This window comes from Lycorma delicatula, chromosome 4, assembly GCF_047948215.1.
Source record: "Lycorma delicatula isolate Av1 chromosome 4, ASM4794821v1, whole genome shotgun sequence".
NCBI lineage: Eukaryota > Metazoa > Arthropoda > Insecta > Hemiptera > Fulgoridae > Lycorma > Lycorma delicatula.
The window spans coordinates 48,808,621-48,831,466 of record NC_134458.1 but is presented as its reverse complement, the minus strand read 5'-3'; the positions used below and the strand labels follow the sequence as shown (position 1 = coordinate 48,831,466).

General features: G+C 29.8%; 1 protein-coding gene across 10 annotated transcripts in view; it reads left to right on the top strand.

The window, feature by feature from the left end:
- The window catches only part of Magi (membrane associated guanylate kinase, WW and PDZ domain containing protein magi), a 90,253-nt gene that overhangs the window by 5,841 nt on the left and 61,566 nt on the right, over positions 1 to 22,846 (top strand). For 4 of the 10 annotated variants that reach the window (XM_075362893.1, XM_075362887.1, XM_075362883.1 and 1 more), the window contains exons 1-2: positions 2,089 to 2,668; positions 3,839 to 4,268. In XM_075362893.1, the coding sequence (XP_075219008.1) occupies positions 3,929 to 4,268 (340 nt within the window). In that variant the 5' untranslated portion in view covers positions 2,089 to 2,668; positions 3,839 to 3,928. Of the gene's footprint in view, positions 1 to 2,087; positions 2,669 to 3,838; positions 4,269 to 22,846 lie in introns of those variants that run through there. The other 6 variants (XM_075362891.1, XM_075362890.1, XM_075362889.1 and 3 more) reach the window with 3 other exon arrangements.

Below are 22,846 nucleotides of genomic sequence, written 5' to 3'. Positions count from 1 at the left end.
TTTGTATATAGGAATGCTGTATTATTTTTTCCTTCTCTTTTTAAATTATATAATATTATGTTGTTAATAAGACTCTACATGGGCTTGTCTGAGACTTTGGATCAATTAAATAAATTGCATGATTATTTCAGTAAATCTAAGAATGAACCCAACATAAAAGTGATCCACTACTGTATGAAAACAACCAACAGAAAATATAGAAATTACAAATAAATAATTACTATAAATGTAATGTATTATTATTAATTAATAGATTGCTGTGCTACTACTGACACCATTTTGTAGTAGCTAAAATTATTTTTAATTGTATATAAGTGAAATATAAAAAAAAAAAAACAGTTAATGTTAGTCAAGTATCCCCCGGATACAATAATATAAATTATTTTTTGTTAATGGATATAAAATATAATAAAAAAATTTTTGAAAGTATATGTTTGGAGTGTTGGTTTATATGGAAGTGAAGTTTGGACAATCGGAGTATCTGAGAAGAAAAGATTAGAAGCTTTTGAAATGTGGTGCTATAGGAGAATGTTAAAAATCAGATGGGTGGATAAAGTGACAAATGAAGAGGTATTGCGGCAAATAGATGAAGAAAGAAGCATTCAGAAAAATATAGTTAAAAGAAGAGACATACTTATAAGCCACATACTAAGGCATCCTGGAGTAGTCGCTTTAATATTGGAAGAACAGGTAGAAGGAAAAAATTGTGTAGGCAGGCCACGTTTGCAATATGTAAAACAAATTGTTAGGAATGTAGGATGTAGGAGGTATACTGAAATAAATGACTAGCACTAGTTAGGGAATCTTGGAGAACTGCATCAAACCAGTCAAATGACTGAAGACAAAAAAAAAAAATGGATATAAGTTTCTTTCAATGCAGTAGAATAAAATAATTTATGGGCTTTATGTATTAGTCATAATTAAATGTGTAAATATTATAAAAGTTAGTAATTAATTAAAATTAATATAGCAGCAAGAATTGATTAGTTATAGTGTTAATTGTCAATTCATTATTAAAACAATAATAATGAATTAATTCTTAAGCTAATTGCATTTTTTAAATTTGTCTAAAGATTAGAAAGGATTAAATATGAAAAATTATTTTGTTTTCATTCTGAATCTGGAAAAGTCTTGCTACAATTTTGTGAAAAGTTCTAGACTGTTGTAGAAGTTAAAGGAAACATGAAATTATTAAGCACAGTTCATCTTGATGACCTATGAATATTATCTTCACTCCTTGTAAAATAGCTATGAAATTCTTTATTTGGAGAAAATCTAGATATAATTTTACTCACAAACATGACAGAATGATAAATGTATGGGTCAGACAAAGACTTTATATTTAAGTCTATGACAACTTTTTGACAGGGATCACAATATCCAAGTCTAGATAAAATTCCAGTGGTTTGTTTTGCAAAGTTATTAGTAGTCATGTTGTCCTAGAATGCAATGACTTGACTTATATAACCAAAGAAAACGGTTAGTTGGTATGCAAGTGAACAATACAGAAGTATAAGCATCAATAAACTGGTAGCATCTGCTGCTGAAAGAATAATTGATAGAATATGTATATTAGGTATTACATAATTTTTATCCAGCATTACTCTTCACAACCAACTAAACAACATGTGTTCAAACTAGAAAAGTACATTGTCTTTATGGGGGAAATTCTTTTTGTAGAGTATGAAGAAAAACATGGAAGATATAATGATGTTTTGTCTAGGGTAGTTAAACAAATTTTTTCTCTCTAGAAGGTAAGACTATGATATTTTAAAGAATTCTTTATAAAACAATTAACAAAAAACAAACATAAATAACTACAGACTGATTTTTTTTATTATCAATCAACCTGAACAACTTCTTGCTACACTACAAGGGTAAGTGAATAATTTCGAAGGTTTGGCTCAATATAAGTAATTTCTATTATGTTAGGAATTGCGTCATTAGTGACTAATAATCTGGATATGATTTATGATTAATGGTTCACCAAATTCACGGTAATTGTTAAAATTACTTTTACAAGCTTAAGTCAGTTATATCAACCCTAACGATGGTTGCCGTTTATTTTGAGTAATTTATTATTTATCTGTGGTGTTTATGGAAAGATACGTTTAAAATACATGTTTTTATTGTTATACAACGAAACAGCTAAACGAATTTAGTAGTAATTCTAGGAAAGAAATATTTGAATTGCGGTGCCGAGTGACTTCTCATTCAAATATTTACTTCTAACTGTTATGCTAATTATATAAATTATTTCGGTGCGTTGCCGATGCCATCAGATGAGTAGTTCATGATCTCCACTAGGTTTTAGTGTTAGGTTAAAGACTTAAGAGTATACGGCTGAAAAGTGTTTTATCTTTGCTTCATAACTGTTCGAAAACATTTCGAATTGTTAATTGATCCTGGCTCGCTTTATTACACCATTTTACTTCCGGTTCAGTTCGACGTTACGAACTGTAAATAGAGCCGTAAGGTGTGATTGTTGTTGTTTCGGTTTCGACATTGATTACTGTGTGGTACTGTTAAACTGTCTTGTTTTAGTTGTGTTCGGGTTGACTGCTGATATTGTTTGTGTGTTGTGTTTAATTTACTTGAAGTATTGATGTGACAATTTAATTTTGATAGGTTAGGGCTAGACCTACTTTCGAATGTCAAGTAACTAAAGGTAAGTGTTGGTAAAATAATATTTTTACGTTCTTTTTATTAAAATAATTAAGAAACTACTAGTTTTGTGCTTTCTTTTTCATTGCCCAGTTTTACAATACTTATGTCATACTCTGTTGTTAATAATCGTCATCGATGTTTACGACCGTTCCAAATGTAACGTTAAAGATTCGTAAGATTATATTGATGTAACTAAAAGTACGTTGTGTTATTTTCTGTTTTGTTGATTACAATAACAAACAATACTTTAATGCTACGCATTCGGTTTAAAGACTATTTGTAATAAGTGTATAAGAGAAGGAACAGTTCACTTTTAATTTTTGAGATTAACGTTCTATTTTTCGGCAGTATTATTATAAAAATAAAATTCACGAATTGGTATTAGTTTTGTGTACAGCTAATTTTCTTCAAATCATCTGTACAGTTATAATTTTGCATTCTCTTTTTCTTAAAGTCAACTGCTTAATAAGTTAATATAGCCTTTAAGAAAATATATGAAAAAATTCTGAAATGGATTTAATTTAGTTTTTAGCAATCAATAGTCTTCAATAAATATTTTAATACTTTTTAATCAATGTAAAGTACATTTTTTTCATTATATGAAAATAGTAAAAATGTAATTAATAGCTCTTTACAATACCACAGAATTTTGCAGTACCATCCATTTTTTTTTGATTTGTGGGATTTTTCTTGGTGTTTCAGTTATATGTTAATGTAAAAGTTTTGTTGTCACCTCTTCTGCGCTGTATAAACTGAAATTAATGGCTTAGTGATAATTTTTAACAGAGCTTTGTTACTGCATTGGCCTCATGATACCATCAATCTGAAAACCATGTTCATGACTGTATTTCATGTTTACATAAATCTAATAGTAACTTAATAATTTGAAAGAAAAAAGAAAAATTAGAACAAGATGGGTAACCCATAAAAAGTTTATATTTTTTAGGTAATAAATGAGACAATGACAAGCAGACAGAAGATGTTCTGTAGTTTGTTGCTAGATGGTACACTTGTATTTCATGTCATTTTTTGTAGTGATTTACCGTAAATAGTTTGCATTATTATTTATTAGTCTACTGTTTCAGTTAGTATGTTTTTTGTAGTGTATTTGCAACTTAGCTTACTAAAGTAAATGTTAAATTAGTTAAATTTATTATAAAAATTTTTTCAGATAAAATACTGCAGAAGGTTCATCCTTCGCATTGCTTTGCTGTGATGAGGAAGATTTTGAAAGTTTATAAAATATGCTGTCTTGATCATAATGCTGAAAAGTGGCCAGAAGTGGCCAAACCTAAACGTGAACACTTCAAAATCAGAAGAGCACTGGCAGCAGAGTGTTAGTGAAGTTATATTGTCTCCACTTCCAGATGGTACTTTAAATTTTTCAATTGGTGGTGGATCAGACGATGGTGAATTTGCTTATTTGACTGATGTCAATCAGAACAAAGTTAATTATGTGTATGGTGTACTCAATGAAGGTGATGTTTTACTTGAAATACAAGGCCAAAAAGTAGCAGGTTATACTAGAAGAGATACTACTGCATGGCTTAATCATTGCTGCAGAAGTGGAAATCCAATCACGCTGAAAATTGTTCCTGATGGTAAGTTCATTTACCTTCTCTGTTGACTGTTTTATTAGAAAATAAGTTGCAATTCTTTCCTCATTTTTTTCATATACATAGTAATTTTGCTAATTGAGATAGGTTAAATATACAGTGAAATAGTGATTTTTAAATTTATGTAATAAATGATTTTGAATACTTACATGTTTTCCACAACACAAGACTTAATTACTTTGTCGTTTGTATTCCTTTACATGGAGATAGCAGCATGGCAGTTTTCTTCCCATGTTCTTCTGCCCAATAAACAAAGCAGTCAAATTGTAACTTTAAATGTGCTCACAACAAGAAACCAGCTGTGCGTTGTCTTAATAAATTGTCTTATTTATTTATTTCTCAGATCAACAAGTGTTGTGTTAATATTTTTTATTTCAGTTTTTTTTAATTACAAGCCAGCTTTTGTTTTTTATAAAAGCCAATGAAATTTGCTGAAAAATAGAAGTTAACAAGGAGTTAAATGGAAAGCCAAAGGAATTGGCCCACAGAGATTGAACATTAATCTCCATGTCAGTAGGTCAGCATGTGTAAGCCAAGGAGTTAAAAAAATAGCCTACAAGATTTATTTAAATTATTTTACCAATTCTATCAAAATCAGAAGAAACAAAAAGATTTGAATAAGTGTAAAAAATTTCATGTATGATGCTAGTGATCCACAAGAACTATCTTAAAAAAATTTATATATTGATCGATTTTAATGTAACAGATTATTTTTTAACTTCTTTGTTTTCCTCTTCTTTTTGTTAACCCCTTACTGGTTTTTTTTTTTCATTTGACACTGAGCTATTATGCACATTTAATTTTGATCAATACATTGTTATTTTGATTTTTTTTTTGTTTTTACTTTCATGATTCAGTACCTACAACTATCTTAAAATATGACCTTATATGCTTCTTACTCGTTTTTATAGTCATAAAATAATAATGTGAAGTTTTTACCACAGAGCTTGATGGTAATCTTGACTTCGTTCTTATTACGTCTAATAGTAATAGCTCTGTATTAAAACCTTTTTTATGGTTACTTTTCTATGGTTATTAACACTTTTAACATAATTTAAACCGTTCTTTGATAATAAATGTTGTGGATTATTAAGTAAACATTTTTACTGATAATGTTTGGTTTGGATATTTATTATATATAACAGTACTTATTGAAAATAAATTTTTACACTAAAGACTACTTAGAATACTACTAAAGACAAGCAGATAATAAAAGATAAAAATTAACTGAATAGTTTTTTTAATCACTAAAGTTCTTTTTAGCATAAAAATTTTTAAAGCAAGGTGACATGCACTGTCCTACATCACATTCAGTGCATTAGTACTGAGACTCTTTCCTAATTTTGTTTGCTGATCAAACTCCACACCTTCGAGTCGGAGCAGTTTTTTTTTCTAGGAATGTACTCTGGGTAATGCCGTTTTTGAAGCCTGAGAGGATTACTTTCTAAGGAAGGCCTGCCTTTTTTTTTGGTCTTTGTTCATGATACCTTTCAACTATACTTTCAATCAGAGCCTCTCTAAACTGAAGTGAAGATAATTTACTTCCACTTTTAAAATGAATAACATGGGCATTAAAAATGACTGTTTAAAAGATGTCTTATTTCTTATACCAGACTTTTTGTCTTTTGTATTCAAGTGGATAAGCACCAGGCATTTGATCCACCTGATCAAACCCTCCCATATAAATGTTGTCATTGATTAAAATTGGAACTAACGCATTTTTTTCTTTATACAGTTCTTCAATGCTATTTAATTCATGTACCGTTTATAAACATAACACCTCCCTTTTGTCTTGCCATTTTCAAACCATCATTTTATCATCTTTTTTGCATAAAGTGATCTTTATATAGGTTTTGATCGGCCAGACCAGGGGGAAGACCAAGATAGTTACTTCGAACAGTACCAGCTAAATCTGTATTACGTTGATGAAGAGCAAGGGCAATTTCTGGACGACAGTAAAAGTTGTTTGTGTTGCTACAATAACCCTTGTCGAATAGGTTACCTTTCTCCAAAAGAGTCATGACTACATTAGAGCTATGACCAAAATTAGGGTTTTTCAATATGTCTGTTTCAGCACTCACATAAACAATTTTATAAATATAACCAGATTTTGATTCAGAGAGGATATATGTTTTTATACCAAACTGTGCTTGTTTAATTCAAAGAAATTGAGTAACTAAGTCACCCTTTCCATAGAAGTAAGCTCTTATCAGTTGCTATTTATTTTTCTGGTTTATAAACTAAACCAAATCTTTCAACAAGATAATCAAAAATAGGTTTATTTGCAGTTTTTTACAAGATGACAGGGGGATTGTTACTGTCAGAAAAATGCAAGAAAGAAGAGAGAAGTTTCACTCTTTTATGAGACAAAATTTTTGAAAATCGCAGTGTAGAAAAAATTTGTTTGTTTGTATATTGTTTATTTTTTGGCTTCCAAATTACATCGGTTGTCATATAAATAGCTAAGAATAATGACATCTCATTACTATTAGTTGGTTTCATATGGTGAAACTAAAAATATTTTGTCTTATTTTGAAAAAATTTTTCATCATAGATATTAGTCTGTTTTAACAATTAAATATATGATTTCAGTAGTGAAATATAATTTAAACAAAAAAAAAACATCATTAGGATCATCAATCGTCACTTTGTACCTGGAATACCAGAAAATTGTTTTGGATGGCAAAATTTTTCACCATGATCATAACTTAACCAATCAATACCTAATATTCTGTCTACGGGTTTTTTGTTTTCTTTTGTATTCCTAACTTTTTTAGGCCTACTGTGTATTAGGGGGACTTCTTTTTAAATAACTTCATTAATCAGAATATCATCCAACATCACTATTTGAATCATTATTGCTACATCTCGAATGGATCTACTAGCCATTCCAGTGAAAATATATATATATATAGTACAACATTAACTAAAACTATCTATAAACTAAGCAATTCAAAGCAATAAATTAGTAAAAACACAACAAAATAATATGCACGTTCAATACTAAAAACTGTCAATGTAACCTAGCAACACATGGTTTGGATCAAACATCGATATTTTCTAAGTAATTGCAATCAGCACTTCTGTATGAACCTGTAGCTATCAAAAGAACTATACAAGTACATAGCAACAAAATATTTTGTCAGATAACAAAGTAACATCACTTAAAATGTGCAGACAAAATATTATGTCACGGGCACTTTTTGTTGACATAGTGAGTGACAAGATACTTCATCAAGGGCAATTTTTATAGATAGGAATAGCATGTGATGAGATATTCCATCAAAGACCAGTAAGTAGTTAACCAACACCATTTTCATGAATCCTTTAGCAGCACTTGTAATACCTCCAATTTTTGGAAGTTTCTGGCACTCCTATTGCATATGCTTCACTACCACAAAGGATTAAATATGAATTTTTTAAACAGTTTCTTTCCAACTTCATGGTCAAGTAGAATTAGTATAATGTTAGTGAAATTTCTATTTTGTAGAAGTTTTTTTTTAATATTTTTTTTACTTCATCCATGTTTTTTTTTTTAATTTTGCTGTTCAGTTAAAAAACATAGCTTCTGTGTTACTGTATTTTCTTATAATTTCATCATTCTTAACCAAATTTTAAAAGCTTAGTTTTTGTTTTTCTGATTTTCCTGCTAATATATGTTTTGTTTTGATTAAGCGCTATATAGTATACAAATATTTAAAAAAAATAATTGTCTTATTTCTGAATGTGGTTTTGATATCAGCAAGTACTTTTCAGCTAGATAGCTTTGCTAGATTGTGCCTGTCTTTTCTTGGTGTCATTTATATTTAGCCAGTCCTTTGTAATATTTTTTTATAAATATAGAAGTTGAGCAACTTCTGTACATTTTGTTTCTTTATCTCCTTATCAACCTCTTTTTAACTCCTTAGCATCCACCTTTATGCTTAGTTAACTTTGTTTTTTAGTTTCAAATTTAATTTTTCCCATAGCAATAAATCCTTTCCATTCATTAGTTATTAATCATTCCTTGTTTGAGACCAAGTAATAAACAACTCAAGTCTAAAATGTTTCTTTTGTTTTCCTTTATCAATTCTTGTATAAATTAAAAAGTAAAGAGGTTAAGTTTTCCTTTCTGCACTGCAACTTGGCTTCAGTTATTTTTTTATATTTGTTGTAGCTATCTTGTTTTTCTTCTAGCTTGTAGGTAACTTATTATTATGGTTGAGGCACGTGATCAATTTTTTAATAATGTGACCACTTCCTTAGTGGAAGACTGATGATGACAATGAAAACTGTGATGCTCATTGTTGAAATTGTGATGCCCATTATTAATGCAGTTTTTAAGTATTATTAGTTTTTCAAGGTGAGATACATGATGCTCATTTTTGAAACTGTGATGCCCATTAATTTAGCTTTTAAACATTATTGATTAATTAATTGCTTAAAAGATATCAAACTATAGTAGAAATTCTTATTATATTTCCTTTTAACTTACTATTACATTTTTTTTTTTTATTCTTGCCAAGGTATTTTAGTGTTTTACTAGTAAATTACTTTTAATTTTTTTCTTGGGTCTGAGGGTAAGAATTTTGTGTATAAATTTTAAACCAGATTATTGCTTTTTTTTTCTTTATGGCTTTTGCATTGTAATGTAAGATTATTTTCATCATAGTTCTAAGATAAAATTTCCATAGGTCTTATTTTAATATAAACAGAAGTTTACTTTAGAAATTTAGACAGTATTGTATAAAGATGAATTAGACGGGCATGACTTTCTACCTGATAAGCACCTCAGCTCTAGGTGTGACTTTAATTCAGCTACTAAGTAGGATATAAAATCCCCAGACATGTTTCTAAGCAGATCTATCCCCATCAAACTACTCAAATACCAGAATGGAATAACTAAAAGAGCCCCAGATGCTTAACACCTGTATGAAAAAAAATATGGGGGTTTAAAAGCTATTTAATATCTCTTAACTTTGATTTAAAGAAATGAATAAGAAATAAAATGAAAAAGTAACTCTTAGTTTTTCTTTCTATTGTTCAATGTGAGCACCATTTGTCACACAGCACATTCAACCGATAGGAGAGTTCATGCCATACTTTAACCAGCATATCTGGAGTAATGAAAGCAACAGCTGTTTTGGTCCTGTGCCTCAAATTGGGTAGATCAGTAGGTAGTAGAGGCACATACACAAGATCCTTTATAAAACGCCAAAGGTGAAAATCAATTAGGGTCAGATCGTGTCACCGTGCAGACCACTGCAATCAACCTTTGTCATTGGGTTCATGCCGATCAATCCAGCGGTTGGAAAAAAGTCATTCAACCAAGGAAAGACCTAGGGTATGCAGCATATCTGAATAAGCAACTCCTGTCACACTTGCTTTGAACAGCCATTCTTTTTCTGAAAAAGAAAGTCAATCTTTTCAAAAATTAAGTAAATTTGTTGTTATTGCACAGAAACATTTAATTTTTGTGGACTACCTTTTGCATTGTAAGAGATTGTGGGGATTTTTTGATCCGCACATAAAGTCATTATGTGTGTTAAATTTTCCATTAAGATGAAATATTGACTTCATTAGACATAGTACAATTAAGAGTCATCATTTTCATGCTGCAACATTTTGATTGCAAGGTTGGTAGGCTTTAAAGCCTGGAACAGCTGTAAGTGGTGTGGATCTATATGTAATTTTTTCCTTAAAATATTTCACTCATCACTAGCATTGCTAATTTGCAGCTGACCTTCCTAATAAATCTTTTAGGAGTATGCAGAAAAAACTCTCTGACACATACAATATTTTCTTTAGATGCACTTGGTCATCCTGTACTCTTCCTTTTACACAGACATCTGGTCGTTTCAAAACTGATTTTGCCATCTACGAACATTATTGTCACTCATGAGATCACAATTAAACTTTCTACGGAATGCATGTAACTACAGAATACTATAACTACAGATTCACATTTAGCAAACTACAAAACACAGAAGGCTTTCTGTTTAGAAGTTGCCATCTTTGCTATTAGTGCTTTTAACTGGAAAGATAGTGAATCAATCAATGGCCATGTGGGCAACTTAAACATTCCCAGTTGCTCTTTGATTGTAGCCTTAAATCAACACTGTACACCTCATTCAATAGATGTAATAAATAAAATCCTGATATTATTTTTTGTACACATCAGCAGTAGTTTTACTGCTGAAGTATATTTTACATTTTTCCTATCTTTATTGATATCTGGGTATTCCATTTTAATTCAACAAATTTTCAAAAAATTTATTGCATCACTGTTTTTGATTTTGATGATAATTGGTATATGATAGGCACCCACCTTTTGTAGTGGCAAAAAAGTGTTTTTTATGTTTTTAAAAAAACTTTTTCTTGAGTAATAGACTATTTTCTAACTTGCCAACAGATAAAAACTGCTATTTTTGTCTCTTTTTCTATGAGCTGTGGCATTCTTATTTTACATCATACAGAGGTCAAAAAGGGCTTTTTGGAAACAGTAAAGATGGAACTTCATCTTAGTGTGTTGAAGATTAATTTTGTTACATAACCAAATCTTGTAATGTTTATTGAAGTTATGTTTACAAATTGTTTTCAAATTTTGGGCTCAAAATAAATAATGAAGGACTTACGGTAACAGGCCTATTTTTTACCTTTTAACTCTTAGGTACTAGTAGTAATTATTAAAAAAAAATTGGACTGTTACCAAGTGTCCTTTATTAAAAAAATGGGCGTCAAATCGTAAGATTTTGAAAATCTCATTTTTATGGCCCAAAAACCACATGTGGGACAGGTGGGAAAAATCTGAAATGTTTACAGCAGTAAGTACTTTTTATATACTTTAAAACCATATAAAATCTATTTTATTACTCAAAGGGGTTGACGAGTAATGAAGCCATCAAAACCGCTAAAACACTGTTCCTTCTAACCGTGAACAATGTATCCAAAAAATTCACAGCATGTATTTTTTCAGATAATAATGTAGGCCTACTATACAAAATATTTTGATATGTCTATAATGTGATAGCTTATATTCTAGATAGTTTGTTTTTGAAGGTATGACTCATTCACACAAACTCATGTTTAAACACGAAAGTGAATAGACATGAATGTTTGTGTAATCCTAAATGTAAACATTGTAGAAGGCTCAGTTACTGTTTTGATTTCCTTGTGATATGTTGTGTTGTTACTAGTGTTAATACTGTGATTAGGTAATTACACATGTTTATAAAGTAATTTTATTAACAATGAACATCTCTTTTATGTGATACGCTTTATCTTTAATTTTATTAATTAGAGAAATTTTTATTTTATCTGTAGAGAAACTGGGATAAGAGAAAGTGAGGTGCAGTTGGTAGTTTTATATTTTATACTAAGTGTATTGTTATTGTAAGAACCCTTGCATTTTATAAAAACGGATTATGGAGTGTTCAATTGGCATTTGCACTGAAACAGTATGTCACAAATTAACTTACAATAGATCTTCAGCATTGCACGATATTTTAGAGTTTACTGAATAGCAAATAGCATTGATATCTTTATGAAGTGGTTGTACTTAAACAAAAACTATCTGTACTTTTCATAAAATTGAATATTTAGATAAATATTTTCATATTAATGGGAAAAGTTTGCTCTGACCCATTTACCTGTTAGACTAAACCGGTTAAGAAATCTCTTCGAGAAATATCTTTGACACTTTAACAAGCAATCCAAATTTAAAATTAATTCCAGGTAGAGCACTGTGTACAAAATACATAAACCACAAGGTGAACCGGAATGTATTTGAGCCTCAGTGTGTTATATTTGAGTCAGTGAATAAAGCTTGTTCAGCATTTAGCATTTCCCCCATTAAGGTTCAAAAATTATCGAGCAGCGCAAAGAAACCAATTTTAAAAAATAAAGTTACAAAAATAGCCGAGTCAGTTACCAGTAAATTACGACTCCTTTGATTTAAATATTTCTTCAGAAGAAATAGTTTAGTACCACAAAATTATGCTGATTTAGGTAGGGAATGCAGGGGAGGAGGCGATTGATAGATTATACAAACTGGTGTGTAATATTTATGAAAAAGGGGAATTTCCGTCAGACTTCAAAAAAAGTGTTATAGTAATGATACCAAAGAAATCAGGGGCAGATAAATGTGAAGAATACAGAACAATTAGTTTAACTAGTCATGCATCAAAAATCTTAACTAGAATTCTATACAGAAGAATTGAGAGGAGAGTGGAGGAAGTGTTAGGAGAAGACCAATTTGGTTTCAGGAAAAGTATAGGGACAAGGGAAGCAATTTTAGGCCTCAGATTAATAGTAGAAGGAAGATTAAAGAAAAACAAACCAACATACTTGGCGTTTATAGACCTAGAAAAGGCATTCGATAACGTAGACTGGAATAAAATGTTCAGCATTTTAAAAAAATTAGGGTTCAAATACAGAGATAGAAGAACAATTGCTAACATGTACAGGAACCAAACAGCAACAGTAGCAATTGAAGAACATAAGAAAGAAGCCATAATAAGAAAGGGAGTCCGACAAGGATGTTCCCTATCTCCGTTACTTTTTAATCTTTACATGGAACTAGCAGTTAATGATGTTAAAGAACAATTTAGATTCGGAGTAACAGTACAAGGTGAAAAGATAAAGATGCTACGATTTGCTGATGATATAGTAATTCTAGCCGAGAATAAAAAGGATTTAGAAGAAACAATGAACGGCATAGATGAAGTCCTACGCAAGAACTATCGCATGAAAATAAACAAGAACAAAACAAAAGTAATGAAATGTAGTAGAAATAACAAAGATGGACCACTGAATGTGAAAATAGGAGGAGAAAAGATTATGGAGGTAGAAGAATTTTGTTATTTGGGAAGTAGAATTACTAAAGATGGACGAAGCAGGAGCGATATAAAATGCCGAATAGCACAAGCTAAACGAGCCTTCAGTAAGAAATATAAGTTGTTTACATCAAAAATTAATTTAAATGTCAGGAAAAGATTTTTGAAAGTGTATGTTTGGAGTGTCGCTTTATATGGAAGTGAAACTTGGACGATCGGAGTATCTGAGAAGAAAAGGTTAGAAGCTTTTGAAATGTGGTGCTATAGGAGAATGTTAAAAATCAGATGGGTGGATAAAGTGACAAATGAGGAGGTATTGCGGCAAATAGATGAAGAAAGAAGCATTTGGAAAAATATACTTAAAAGAAGAGACAGACTTATAGGCCACATACTAAGGCATCCTGGAATAGTCGCTTTAATATTGGAAGGACAGGTAGAAGGAAAAAATTGTGTAGGCAGGCCACGTTTGGAATATGTAAAACAAATTGTTAGGGATGTAGGATGTAGAGGGTATACTGAAATGAAACGACTAGCACTAGATAGGGAATCTTGGAGAGCTGCATCAAACCAGTCAAATGACTGAAGACAAAAAAAAAAAAAAAAAAAAAAAAGGTAGGGAATATGAAAATTAATCATAAATAAAGGATAAAATGAAAACTCTTACATCAACCCAGGAAAAAATTAATATTTTAAGTTTATTACCAAGCAGCCGGAGCATTCAAAAAATTCAAATTCAGTAGTTTAATCAGTATTTAGCTTGGCAATCCAAACAATTAGTTAAAACAAGTGGAATTTTGCCACTAATCAGCAAAAAGAAACCCAATCACGTAATTGATAAAAATGTTATTAAATGTGTCCAAGATTCTTACCAGAATGATGAACACAGCCGAATGATGCCAGGCAAGAAGGATTGTGCTCTATAAGACAAGCTGACAGGAAGAAAATTAATATTCAAAAAAGGCTTATCTTAAGTAACATAAAGCAATACCTTCAAAGAAAAATACAATTTAAAAATTGGTTTTTCAAAATTTGCTGATTTAAGACCTAAATTTTGTGTTCTGGCTGATGGCTCAGGTACTCATTCTGTGTATGTGTTGCCCACCAAAATGTAAAACTCAGGTTATCTGCTCTAAAAATAAAATTTGATTATATAATTTTCCATTTAACCATGGTGTTGATACAGAAAATGAAATGTGTATGCTGTCACAGTGTGAAAAATGTCCAGGCACTAAGGAAGGGCTCAGATTACTGCAAGAGAGCTAGGTGGATTTTGATTCTGAAATTGTCTTCAAACAGTGGGTTTCTGATGACCATTGCGAACTAATTACTCAAATTCTTCCATTTCAAGAGTACTTAGATAAACTTACTGAAAATTTAAATAATATAAAAAGGCATCATTTTGTTGCAAAGAAACAAGCTAATTTCCTCAACATTAAAAAGGAAAATTTGTTGGGAGGGTGTGTATATTTTAATGGGAGACTTCTCTCAAAATTTTCCTTTTGTGATACGGAATGAATGAAGTCCAGTCATATCACTGGTCAAAAACTTATGCCACAGTACATCCATTTCTCATATATTTTAAAAAAGAAGGAAAATTACCAAGTCAAAACTACTGTGTAATTAGTGAGTACTTGAAGCACAATACTACATCCTTCTTCTGTTTCCAAAAACATGGTATAAATAAAGTAAAAACACTGTTACTACAAGTTAAACAATTTTTTTATTTTTCTGATGGCTCTTCAGCCCAATATAAAAACAAAAAAATTCATAAATTTGTGCTACCATCAAGAAGATTTTGAAAGTGCAGCTGAATGGCATCTTTTTTGCCTCATACCATGGAAAGGACCATGTGATGGTATTGGTAGAACTGTAAGAAGGACTGTAACTAGTCAACAATCAAATTGTTACACCTTCTGAAATGTACAGTTATTACAAAGACAATATTAAAAATATAACATTTATTTTCTGCCTTAATAAAGATGTTCCAGAGTCTGAAGAATACCTCAGTTCTCGTTATCAGGTAATCACAACAGTCCCAGAAACAAGAACCTTTCACAGTTATGTTCCAACAAGTCAGAAATGTATTCTGAAAGTCCAGGCGACCTCTGAATCAGAAACATTTATGTTAGTATTGGTACACATTAGTGTTTCTGATTGCTTTATAGGTTTACCAAAGTCAAAATGTAAAAATTATGTCTGCCGCATATACGATGGCAAGTGGTGGTTAGGCAAAGTCATTGAAGTCAAAATACATGAAAATGAAGAGGAATATCGAATACACTTTTTCCATCCGCAGAGTCCTGGTACTTCATTCAAGAAATCATTGAGGGATAATCAAACATGGGTTCAACTGGAAAATATTTTAGATTCTCACGCCTTCAGAGCTTTTCCTATCAACTACTGGAAGAGGACACAACATTACACCAAAGTCAATGAGGACTTATAAGTTCTATTCAATAAAGAAATGGCAGGAGCACTAAGTTATATTAGTTAAGTTTGTTATCAAAAAGTGCAAGATTTATTCATAACTTCCATTAGCAGGAATAAAATAAGATAAAAGTCAATTGAACAAATTGTTAATGTATTTGAATTGTTTATCACTTTGTGATTATTTATTATTATTCTGTAATTGACAATTTATTAATTATCAATTTATTCATTCTAATGAGTTTAGTTGTAATTTTTATAATGTGAAAAAATACTTAACATCAGTATTTTTGGATAAGTTGTGTATGTTAGAAGGAACGGTGTTTTTTAGCGGTTTTTTTTGGTTTCATTACTCATCAACCCCTTTGAGTGACAAAATAAATTTTATATGGTTTTCAAGTACATAAAAAGTACTTACTGCTGTAAACATTTCAGATTTTTCCACCTGTCCCACATGTGGTGTTTGGGCCCTAAATTTGAGACATTTTCAAAATCTTACGATTTGGTGGCCATTTTTTTAATGAAGGGTAATCAATCAGTAACAGTCCAATTTTTGTTTGTTTGTAAGTATTACTAATACCTAAAAGTTAAAAGGTAAAAAGTAGGCCTGTTACCGTAAGCCCTTCATTATTTATTTTGGGTCCAAAATTTGAAAACAACAATTTGTAAACATAACTTCAATAAACATTACAAGATCTGGTTGTGTAACAAAATTAATTTTGAGTACACTAATATGAAGTTCCATCTTTACTCTTTCCCTTTTTGACCTCTGTATGATGTAAAATAAGAATGCTACAATTCATGGAAAAAGTGACGAAAATTGCTGTTTTTACTTGTTTGTAAGAAAATAGTCTATTACCCAAAAAAAAATTTTTTTTTTAATATAAAAAAATATTTTTTGGCCACTACAAGGTGGGTGGTTATCATACACCAAATATCATCAAAATCAAAAATAGTGATGCACTGATAATTTGTTGAATTAACATGGAATACCCCATCTATCAGTAAAGGAATGTTAAATACAAATCTGTAGTTTATAATTTTATTCATTAAAAATCTTATGATCTGTTAATTTTTCAAAAATAATTCTTTGATTCATAGTAAAATAGTTTCTTCTCAATATTAGAGAAAGAAACTTTGATTTTAGCTTTAAGTCAACATTGTACACCTCATCCAAGAGATATTATAACAAATTAAAACTTTGATATTCTTTTTTGCACACCCAGTATATTCATTGGCATCTTAAAAAAACCCCTTAGAGACCCACTGGGGCGGAAAGGTTCAAGACTAAAGGAAAGGAATGAATGATGAAAAAAAATAATCATTTTTGTAGAGGAATTGCAAAACAAGGCAGTGAGTGAAGTTGAGTGACTATAACACCAAAACTTTTCATTAAATTGGATTTTAAATAAATTGGAAACTATAAACATCCTTGTTTCTAAATTAGGTAGAAAATGTTTTTCCAGAGTACCTTTATCAGAGTATTATCTATCTCCTTTGGTGGAGTTACAGGCCATCAGCAAGAGCTGCTTGTAATTTTTAATAATTTAAAAGTGTTATTATATTTCTTGCTCTTCAAGGAATTAAATAGCAAACAAATAAAGCACTCATTAATTTAAATATACTCATATTTTATTACAATGAAAAAAAGATGAGTTAAATTGTAGAGTATATGATTGAAACAGATTATTTGAAATCAACATAACAAAAAATTAAACACAGCAGCAGAGAAAATAATATTCAGTAGGATTAAATATTTATTAATTAAATTATTTAGTGCTGAAAAATTCATATCTTGTATTAAGAAAAGTAATTAAAAATAAATAACAGTCAAATAAGTATGTTGGACTCTTTCCAATTGTTAGGATAAGAAATTATTATACAGCCAGCCTAAACTTGAATACACCCTATTGAAAGTATCATACTCTTGAATTGGAAGGATCTGTTCGGAACAAATTATCCATCCTGCACGAGTCGTGTGTCAGCATTGAACTTGTTAATGACAATTCAAGAGTGTATGAAATATAAACCTAGTGTGTATTTAGTTAGGATTAAAATTTATTTACTGGACCAGCTTCAGCATTACAACATAATATGGCTAAATCATAAGGTTATACATGGTCATAACATTCCATGTCCTACACGATTGCATGACCTTGCTGTAATTTTTTTTTTAAGAAAGATTAAAAATTGAATATGTTGATAAATTTATTTTTTCATTCACATTAAAATAGCTGTTATTCTGTTGAACCTTTGTATATTTAAATTTATTAATCTATCCATTTGTTTACCTGTAATTGTCTTCTTACATTTTATTTTTATTTTATTGAAACTTTTGTCATGTAATTATTATCTTTTGACATGTATTCATTTTTATTAAACTGATTTTTGAAGTGTGATTTTTCTGAGTACTAGAGTTGTGGGTAGTTCAAATAACCAGTATTGTAACATACCATAAACATTGCTTATGATTGGTTTTAAAATGGATTATGGATAACAAAGAAACTACACTTCACTTGGGTAGTGTACTGAAGCAATGTTATGTGACTGAAGGAGGTGAATTCTTGAAAAGTGACATATTAACATATAAGATTTTGATCTATCAGTGCGGTCTAGAATCCAAGTTTTTTCTGTATTTATCTAATTATCTACCTACTAAATTGATTTGCTATTTTAAACTTGTTGATATGATATAAAATGTATGTAATAATTGATACAAAAAATTAACATATTTTTTATTTTATATATATATATATACTCACTAGTCAATGGGCACTTTTGAATTTTTAACCAACTTCATAATCTTAACTTTTATAACACACATAAATTGCAAGTGTATGAAATCTTGTTAATTATAAAATCTACTTACCATGTTAGGATCAAAACAGCTGTCAGTCAAATAAAAAAATCTGGAAAATTTCTGTAAACAAGTACAGTGTACCGTTTTCATATTCAGCATACATACACATAATTAACTATTAATTAATGTTTTATTTTTCCAAAGTATCTGTTTCTCTGTTATTATATAGGTTTCTATGTTTCCGTATTATTTTTGTATGTTAGTGAGTCTTTATTTCTTATCAGACATTTTTTTATTCAGTCAGAAATGTTTTTGTATTATTTTTTATATTTGTTGAAGTACACAGAATACTTCTTTGTTAAAGGTTAGTTGTTATTAATATGCGCAGTTTATTAGTAGTATATTTTTGTATAATATTTTGAATTGGTAGTGAACTGCTAATTATCAAGGAGGAGATTAACCAGTTTTTGATAAATAATGGAAATGTGTGTGTATATATATATATATATATAAATATTTGAAGGATTATATAAATATATTTATTTAAAGGATTTTAGAGATACTTGACTTTTTTTTGTACAAAATAAACTTAATGAGGTCTTACTGAAATTTTTCGGGCGTTAATTAAGGGGCAGAATTAGTGATTCCTTATGGTTGTCGATGTGAAAAATAAAATAAAATAGATCCCAGAACCATATCTACAGTAGTTTTTGAGAAATCTAGGGTGAAAACAATAAATTATGGTAAAAAACCTGATTTTTTTATGTTTGACATAGAATAACCTTGTTAAATGGGTAATAATCACATAAAACTTTTAAACAAAACTTGTAGAGAATTTAATTTTGAACAAAATAGTTTAAGATGAATAAAAAAATAAAAATTGAATAAAACAAAGAAAAGTTAGAAAAATTTGAGTTTTTTTTAAAAACAGTATATTACTACATTTGTCAGAGAAGTACTTATTTAATGTAAACAAAAACTAAATTATTTTTTGGTGATGTGAAAAATTTGTAAAAACAAAACTGTTCAAAAATTAAAAAAACTGGAAATAAATTGTAAAATAAATTACATAGATATTAATTTTTTTGTTAATGACAGAAATGCAATAAATTACTTGAAAAATTGTGTTGGCTATAAAATAACAACAGCTGATCAGCAATGCCCAATACTGTATTAATGTTTAAATCATTCTGTGAGGTACAAAAGTATATCAGGTCGTTAGTGAAGATTTTCATTGAATTTTATTTTGAACAAGATCGGTTTGCTATTGAAGTAATGCAGTACTTATTACAACAGAGGTATTTGCTGATATGTTATTCATTTTGGGCGTGTGCAATGGTTATGCTACAGCTGCTGCAGTAGAATATGAAATACCTTTTCCAAATCACAGGGTTCCAAATCCCAAAACAATAGCGTGACTTTTTGCAATCTTCTGGAAACGATTCACTACCTAGTATTTGTACCAGCTACAAACGATCTATCCAACACAACGCTATTATTGATGAAATTATCGATGCAGTCTAGGCAATACACAATGTATTTTTAAGCGGATTAAAGTTTTTCAAATTAGATGGTTTGGGGACACTTAAACAAAACAAGTTTTTTCCTTATCATAAATAGTCAGTTCAACATCCACACCCAGGAGATGGTCTGCTTCGTTCAGAGTTCTGCGACTGGTGGAATACAAATCAACAACTCTACAAGTATGTTTTGTTTACCAACGAGGCAAATTTAACTCGAGATGGTGTCAACAACTTACATAATGAGCACACATGTGCAGAAGTAAATCCTTATGAAATGGTGGAAGTCAGTTTTCAATACTAAATCAGCGTCAATGTATGGTGCGGCCTTCTTCAGAATCAGCTATTTAGACCATTCATATTACCTGGCCGCTTAAATGCTGAGGTCTACTTGCACTTTCTTCAGGAAAAATTACTGCTGCCGTTTGATGATGTTCCTCTAGCGCTGAGACATAAAGTATACTTCTAGGACAATGGTGTGCCTCCTCATGTCTCGCATGTTGTTTCCACTCACTTAAATCATTATTTCCCTAAGAAATGGATGAGTTGTGGAGGCCCACATTTCTGGCCATCAAGATCGCTTGATCTAACACCTTCAGTTTTTTGAGTCTGGGGATGGATTAAAAATACTGTATACAAAACAAAAATACATTCTTGTAAGGAATTATCCTCATTATGGATATGGCTGAGCAACTTAAGATCAGTGCTAAAGAACTAAAAAGAGCAACAAAAGCAGTACAGAAGCGTGCCAAGAATGTGTTGAAAATGGTGGGCTTATTTTTGAACATTTATAATAAACTTATTATGCACTTTGGTCTATTCTTGTTTTATTCAACTCCCTCTTTGTTTTATTCTACTTATCTTACACCATTTTGTTCAGAATTAAATTCTTTACAAGTTTTGTTTAAAAGTTTTATTATTTTTCATGCTTTTAACAAGGTTATTCTATGTCTAACATAAAAAACAGGATCTTTTACCACAATTTATTGTTTTACCCCATATTTCTGAAAAACTACTGTAGATGCGGTTTTGGGACCTATTTTATTCAATTTTTCTGGTCAATAATCATAAGAAATCACTAATTCTGCCCCTTAATTAACACCCTAAAAATTTTAGTACAACCTCATCTCACCAGGGTAGGTGAAATCTGACCAAACTTTTTCAATAGCCATAACTCACAAACAAAGCATTTTAGAATATGTGTTTATATGAATTCTTTCCATTATTTTCATAAGTAGACTCATGTTCAATTGTGTGATACATCTGTATATATATTACTACGGTTTATATTTATAAAATTAAAATTGTATGTGTATAAATTTACATTATTTTTGCTTCATATTTAGCATTTGTCTAGGTTTTTGTATTATCCATAGGTCCATATCGCCACATTATCCAGATAATTGTAATTTTTACTTCGTACACGTGTCATACATATATTCGTATATATTCTAGGCTTTATCAGATACGTTAATAATATTACTGTATTCTTTAGTTTTATATCTTTTTGGTGGATATAGTCAATTTTATCAATTATAGTAGAAGTTTATTTCTTTTTATTTATGTATTTACTGTATAATTTGTCAATAAATGTACAGCTAATCTGATGTGTAAAGTTTTGTAATGATCTAATGAAAAAATGTTTTTTATTTTAACCTCCTAGATACAGTTAGATAATTGATTTTAACCATTTAGATATAATAAGGCAATGTAGAAATATTTTCATGGACATAAAGGTCCTTAATCAAAGTTAATACTTCTTTCATGAGAGATAAGAAATATGTGACTCAAAACTTGCTTATTAAACATGAACTATTTATGTGACAGTAAACATTACAAATGATTTACATAATAGATAAGAATTTTATCAGTCTTGTTTATGAAATAACAACTGACTGATTTTATATTAATTATTTCCGAATTGTTAGTGTATAATTGAAGATATATGGGTAGAATTTACAAAAGTACATCTCTATGTTGTTAAGTATTGTTGTTGGTTTCTGACTATCATCTAGTTTATTTAGAATAAAATGAATTTTATAATTAATCTATTTATTTCTGCAAAACAGTTAACTCAGCCTGAAAGCTTATGTATATGTGTTCATATGTTTTTTCATAATGATATTCAGTATATGCTGAAAAATAAACCTATATTAATATTATCTGAGGAAAATGTGTTTACTTTAAGAGAAATAAATAGTTTAAAAATACTAGTATATTTATAAATATTAAGAATTGCAGCCAAATTGCCAAATGGTATGTAATAATGGCTGGTAATGACCCTATAAAAATAAATGATTCTTATAGGATTTACTGCTCATTTACGCTTGGTGAGAGTAGATTTTATGTTTCTTATCTAAGTAATTCTTTTTTTCTGTAGCTTCTAATATTTCATAATATAATGCAAAACTTTACAGGGAACCTAAAATTGTGGGGATCCCTTGTCTTTCAGATGAACTGATTATTACATTAAAAAATTTGTTTGTGATAATATTTTATGTGCATTTAAAAAAAAAATGCTTTGTAGTTCTAATAGGTGATGAAAGATAGTTTATATTAATTTTTTTCCGTTTTTAGTCAACATTTTATGTTAATAATAGGTTTTAGATTCTATGATAAATCGTGTGTTTATATTGTTTTAAATTTTTAGCCGTGTTTTAACTTCTTGATAAGTGACTTGTGCATAAATAATCCAGGAGTAAGAACAAATGTATCAAAAGTGAAGTGGCATAAAGATGCACATTTTCAACTAATTTGGTGCACAGTTCATTATTAAATAACTGGAAGTTTTGTTTTCTTACTCCTAGAGAGACCCATAAAGGTAATTTATTAAGTTATAAATTAATGTTATGTATGATGCAATTTGTTAAAAGAAGAGCCTGATGCAGATAAACAAAAGACGCGCGCATGCATTGCATACACATACACACACACACACACACACATACACACACACTGAGAGAGATAGAGAGAGAGAGAGACACCAGTTATTATAAACAGATT